The 6,390-nt window shown below is 41.1% G+C and overlaps 1 protein-coding gene across 3 annotated transcripts in view; it reads right to left on the bottom strand.

Annotated features, from left to right (window-relative positions):
* Positions 1 to 293: 293 nt before the first annotated feature.
* The window catches only part of tln2b (talin 2b), a 94,666-nt gene continuing 88,569 nt past the window's right edge, over positions 294 to 6,390 (bottom strand). For all 3 annotated transcript variants that reach the window (XM_061721832.1, XM_061721831.1, XM_061721833.1), the window contains exons 53-57: positions 4,478 to 4,603; positions 4,322 to 4,384; positions 4,033 to 4,215; positions 3,832 to 3,957; positions 294 to 2,440 (exon numbers count right to left, since the gene is read on the bottom strand). In XM_061721832.1, coding sequence (XP_061577816.1) covers positions 2,312 to 2,440; positions 3,832 to 3,957; positions 4,033 to 4,215; positions 4,322 to 4,384; positions 4,478 to 4,603 — 627 coding nt within the window. In that variant the 3' untranslated portion in view covers positions 294 to 2,311. The remainder of the gene's footprint in view (positions 2,441 to 3,831; positions 3,958 to 4,032; positions 4,216 to 4,321; positions 4,385 to 4,477; positions 4,604 to 6,390) is intronic.

Here is a 6,390-nt window from a genome sequence, read left to right as displayed (position 1 = left end):
TCGGGTGTGAAGAGCAACACCGACATCTGCTGCTAAGAATGCAGTACAACCCCGGCATCTGCAGTGGAGGAGGAAAGTTTGGTGCTTTACGTGGGTCAGAAACATCAAAACTATGACACCAACGTGGACTAAAACATGTTTTACTTTGCTATGATTTTAAAAGTCTTATTTGATATGAAATTATGAGTGAATGCTACAGTATTGCATTCTTATTTTGAGAGAGTAGAGCCGAGCAACAATCCAGACATGTAACTTAAGTAAAAAAAATCTTAGTAAAACTGGTTGTTTGAAACTCTTTATTTTTAGTGGATACAAAAAATACCTTTGTGACCAGATAAATATTGTACATACAGCATCAAATCATAAATCCCACGTGGTTGGTTAAAGAAAAAACACAACATCTATTCATAACAGAACGAGTAACTCTTACTGTATCGCCGTTAATAGTTGGACAAATCAGAAGACAGTATACTTTAGGGTCATTCTTATATTTACAGATTAAAAACGTTTTGTTCTTAGTGGTTGGACGATGAAATAAGGAACTAATTCAGCTCAACATTGAAGAGGGACTTGGCAAAAATGAATTTCAACAACTTCTCACCTTCAAACACAAATTGTCACATGCTCATTGACTGCAGTCTAGTGTTAGTCTCTAAATCTAAAGTGTCCACGGATGCTCTTTTATATCAGCCTCACGACATAATCGGCAGGTAGGCCAACAGCCAAGGCATTGTGCTGTATAGCAAAACACTTGTTTATTAACACCCCAGGTGGGATTAGATTGGCATAATGTTCTGATCCAGAGAGGACGAGGCTCAGGCTCTCACCAGCCCGGTCTTCAGCCGCTCGCAGGGCAGAAGTAAGGCACTAATATTCAATGCAGACCAGACACAGGCATGGACAGACTGAGGACATGAACTGCTGATCATTTTAAAATATACAGCTATATATATTTAATCAAGCTGATTTAAAAAGGAAAAGAAGAAGAAAACACCTTTATTTAATAAGGGCATGAAACTATTTACTTTTAGTTTATTTGGAGGTTTCATCTCATGGAAGCTTAAAAGTTCTGTCTTCAGTGCAAAAAATATCATTAGATTCACAGCATAATGTATGCTAATTTAATTCAAGAACCCAGAAACATTGCAAACAACTCGTTTCTTACCAAAGACAGCGCAGACTCATTATTATCTGTCTTGAATATGAGTAATATATTGCCGTAGATGTTACAGGTGTAGGTCGAAAAATGAAATTACTTCGTGGAGGAAAATGACTGTATGCGAGCGTGTCTGTGTACAGTATCGGGCACTTAAACGAAATTTGACCAGTGAAAATAGTGGAAGAATTCAAACATGAAGACAAAAGAGAAAAAAACCCTTATAAATAATGTAAACATACTCATATTACCTTATGCAGCTCTGTGGCGTTACATTAAGTTAAATAATGTACCAACAGTGAGACATATTTGGTCATATTTTGTCCAGACTCTGAATAATACACATTACACCCTTCTGCTTTTTAACAATTTCTTGAAGTTTGTCCGATTGTAAAAAAGTGTTGGGCTACGGTGTTATTTTAACTCGTCAGTCTGCTCAGTCAGAACTTCCCTGTGGCGTCGAGATAGATCACCCACCCACTCTAAATCATTGATTTTTTTTAAAGATTTGCTGATTTAACAGTGATTCCCAGATTTGCGTTTTTAGTAAAATGCAAGCTCCTTTTGGCTCTATACTACTCTATTGGTTAGTAGCTTTCTTGATATGTTTGGAGATTATGGTGCATGCAAGTCAGTGGTGAAAAGAGGCATCGCCTTCCTGCCTTTATATTAATCCTTGGAGGAGTTTTACATTTCAAACACGAGCTACACGAGTCTTTAGTTGCAGAACTATCATTAGTTCATCATATTTGCTCTAAATCCTCAACAGTTACAGAACATTCAGTGGTTATAGAGGAATTCTGCATTTGAGATATCTTTGATTCATAATTGTAACAGTCAGTAATACTCAAGAAGCACTATCACCAACAAAGCAAAGAAACATTTATCACAGAACTGAATCCAACTGCTGCAGGTTGCTCACAATACCAACCGTCTTAATGTCAATGACAAACACATACCACACACATACGCACACACTCCCACAAATACACAGAGAGCACAGGCACTTGTTTTTCTCACCAAACAAGCCTGTTTCAAGTGCTGTAAAGTCATTGGTTTTGTGACAGCAAAGAAGCTGATAGCACATTGGCAACATCTCCTCCTGACAAGGAGGTCTCATTTGCACATCAGCTCGCATCCGATCTGCTCAGCTGATCAGCCCTCGTCCTCTCTCAGCTCACTGGGCAGGAACTTGTATTGCTGCTGTCGGATTTGAGCCAGCTTCTTCCGCGCTTCCTCCAGCTCCCGCTCCTTCCTCAGCATCTCCTCCTGAGCTGCGATAATCTAATGAGATGGAGAGCGTTTGTTAGAAATGGCCTTCCACGGCTACATATCCGCATCCCTGAGCTCACACGTCTACATCCTGTTAACTCCATGCAAAATGAGAGCGCCCAGCAGTGGCACCTCAGACCCCTCTCCTCAGTCTCCTGCTGGTTGGAGGACGGCAGGATGTTTTTACTTCCTCGTAGAAGTCACTTTCCAGAACTAGGGCCACAGACGGGAGGAGAGAAGTCCAGGTAGAAAGTGCTCCAAAGATACGCTCCACTTGAGCCGATACTGATACAATACTATAATTTAAAACTGTGATTTAAGCCTGAGACAAGTCCAGCAGGAGTCTTTTATTCAGTTACAAGGGTTATTTTTCTTCTTTGACTCCCACAGAGCCTGAAAGTTAATAGTTTAACTGGAGCTATTTTGATCTTTTACGTGTTCACATCAGAAATAATGTGCTCAAACACAAAGTGAAATAAAATAGCACACAGTAGCACACTGAGGCAGTGTAGCTGAAGGACCTGTGGGCTCTGTCAGCAAACATTCCTGTTTGTGTCAGCAGGGGTTTGAGACTGAACAGGAAAACCACTGGAAGTTTGCAAGTGAAATAAGGTAAAGATTCAGTCACCGGATCACATATTTCTTTCCTCAAACATGTTGCTGCCCTCTTAAGGTGAAAAGACTGTTTATTGGGTCAGTTTATAACAACAAGACATATATTGTTCACACCTTATTACTCACAACTGTGATTGTCACTTACTGCGTAATAACGTAGAGAACGGCAGGAGCAAATTATTCTGTATTGCTACATTTTGTCCTGTCGCCTAATCGGTTGTTATCTGATAAAGACTGAACAGGATGGTGAATGTATGAAGATGTACAGTAATACGGAGGGAGGGAAAAAAAAAGCTTTTCACGAACGGTACTTGTCAGGTATATGAACATATCTATCAGTGCTTTAAGAAGACAAAGGTATCACAGGTTTCTCTCACATTAACAGTGACACTGGAGAGATTGAATGAGTTCCACCGCTGGCTGAGACAGAAACCCAGTCAAGATTAAAGGAAAAAGAAAATGAAAACGACAAAAAGGTTCCTGTTGATTTATTTTCAAAGATGGAAAAGAGCCAAAGATGGAAAGAACATTCTTTTAGGATCTTCCTGTGACGGTAAGATCCTAATACTCCTCACAAGATGATATTTTGCAGCTTTAGATGTCTCAGAATTTTTTTTTTAAAAGCTTGGACTCTGATGAGGTGTTTATCTGTTGGAGCTCATGGCAATTTCAGAAAAACTACTGTGGCATTTCAGCATATCAGCGAACGACACAAACACTGAGTAACATTCAGCGAAAAGGGCAAACCAAACAATTGGAAAGATTTCTATTCCAAGATTCTGTCTCACCTGAGCAATGCCTCCAACAAATTTCGTCTTTACCACAACACTGTCATCATCCGTCTTGTCAAACGCTGCTTTCTGAGCTGCCTTCACCAGGTTGTCGGAAGCTCGCTTCACAGCGTTGCCAGCGGCCTTTTGGAAAGACTCTCAAAGTTAGAAGGCACGTGATCCATAAGCTGATGAATTAGAGCTGTGTTTCAGTCTCACCTGTAGCCTCCTCATGGCTTCAGAGTCCTGGTCTGCCTTCACCTTGCAGGCTACCAGCAGCTGAGCGGTGGAGGCCGCAACCTGCTTGGCTGAGGAGATGAGCTTCTCCTCGCTGGCGTGGCCCTGGACCGAGGCATTCGCTGCCTCGCACAAGTTACTGGTGGCAGCCGCTACCAAACGCGCCTAGACCACAACAGATCCACATGTGCTCTTAGCCTGGCTTTATTTTATTTATCATCCAATCACATATTGTAATAAGTTCATTCAGTAATTTGTGAAAGCAACTTACAGCTGATATAAGGCCCTGTGACCACTGGCCATCATCTATTGCATTAGCTAGAATGGATCCCACCTTAGGTAGAGTTTACGGGGAAAATGGAAACATTTTATTGCACCATTAGTTATCATATGTGAGGTTTATATTTCTGATAGTGTAGAGACTGACCTTGCCTTGCGCCACCAGTTCTCTCTGAGCTGCTGATGCAGATTTAACAAGCGCGCTGGTTGCCGCGGCAATGGACTTTGCAGCTTCGAGAATCTGTTCCTCAAAATCCAGAGTCTCATCTGCCTGCTGGAGGGAAACCCAAACACAAATTTACAGAAAGCAATCTGTAATGGGAAAAAAAAACAGTGAAATGAGCATTTTGTTTTGTGAGCAGCTTATTTTTTAATCTGCTTATAAAATATCCGCCAAAATACTAGCTTTTAGCTGCCAAATCTAATCCAGCAAAAATCTCTCTAAAACTGTCAAAATTCCACAAAATCCTGGAAGACATGAGGTTTGTGTTCTCCGTGTTAGCTATCGTCCTAGAATTCAGCATTACCTACAGTCTTTAGATTTATCTTTTTCCAAAAAACAAATGAAAAATAAAGATCAATTTTAAGTGACAGCACATGATAGAATGGTTCATTTCTCACACCTGAACAAGAACGCAGGATGACGATCACGGGGCATTTGGAGATTAAATGTTTCAGGGACATTTAACAAATAGCCATCTCTGCATCTGCAGTCAACAGCGTGTGATTGACCGCAGACCTCCATAAACACAAAAGGCACACGTGGCTGGAGACAGGGCGGGACACTGTAGGAATATGTTTGATATATAGTTGGACTGAATAACAACCTAATATATCAAACATATCAGACAGAGCCCTGCAGAGAAGGCTTCCAGGTCTACAATGGCTCGGGGAGAAGGGGGCGGGGGCAAGGAGGCATGCTGGGAGCAGGAGAGCTCTTCCCCTTTTGGTGGGAGGGATGGAGAAGCAGAGAGGAGAGGGAGCAAAGAGGAGGAAGAAGAAGAGTCAAGGCTGTCATATAGAAAAATAAATGACTTTGAGTCTGTGGGCTGTTTAACGGTCCCTATGCCATGTAGGGATACAGAGTATGTGCTGTTTTCTTAGCTTTATAGTCATCTTTTCTGTCTCTGAGAAAATAAACTCAGGCCACAACATTGTTATAAATCCCCAAAAATAATAAATAGAGCAATTGCAATATTTAATTTGAGAACCACAATCTAGAACGAATGTTTGCCTTCTATGCAGCTTTCTCATTCCCAGAATGCTCTTTTTCTTTGCCCAGCCAGAACTTTGAGGATTTAATTTAGTCCTTTTAATAACAAATCATTAGATGCCAAATAAATCAATGATTAAATGTCAGCATGACCAGTGTGTAAAAGATTCTGACGCTCCCCTTCAGACGGTGACGCTTGGACCCCGTTACACCACTAGAGGGAGACACTGACATCTAAACGAGGGAAAACCTTTCACCCACTAATCCCCATTTCATAAACACAAAATCCTGATAAACACAATCTGTGGCTGGGGGATAATAGTATGAGACGGAGCTTTGTATGATCTTTATTAAAACTGGGGCAACCTAAATATGTGTATTTTCATATCACACAAAGGGAGGGTTGAACTGATAATCAGGTTTACAGGAAGAAACACAGAAAAGGGGGAAAGCACTAGAAGAACAAGACCACAAGTATCCAGTCTCCAGAGACAGATAAACAAACAATACACTCATGCAGAACAAAACCACAAAGACAAACCTGCATTGCATACAGAACAACGTAAACGTGGTGTGACTTTACAAAAGCTGTGCCTCTATCGTCTGCTTTTCTGTGCGATATATGTTAAAGTTCTTTCCTTTTTTTTTTGTTCTGCAGTGGGCGTGTATGCATGATGCCCTGAGTTCAGTTTAGAAATGAGGAACTCTGCAATAAAACAAAGGAAATAAGTTCAATAACACACAGAGCCTCTCTTTCACAAAGGGTCACGACAGGTCACTGCACATTTGTGCGCCGTCCAACACAAGCTTGACGACCCAGCTGTGTAATTGCGTCTCCTGGCAATGCA

Source organism: Cololabis saira, chromosome 5 (genome assembly GCF_033807715.1).
Source record: "Cololabis saira isolate AMF1-May2022 chromosome 5, fColSai1.1, whole genome shotgun sequence".
NCBI classification, from domain to species: Eukaryota; Metazoa; Chordata; class Actinopteri; order Beloniformes; family Belonidae; genus Cololabis; species Cololabis saira.
The sequence above is the reverse complement of the archived record's forward strand: the minus strand, read 5'-3'. Positions and strand labels throughout refer to the sequence as shown.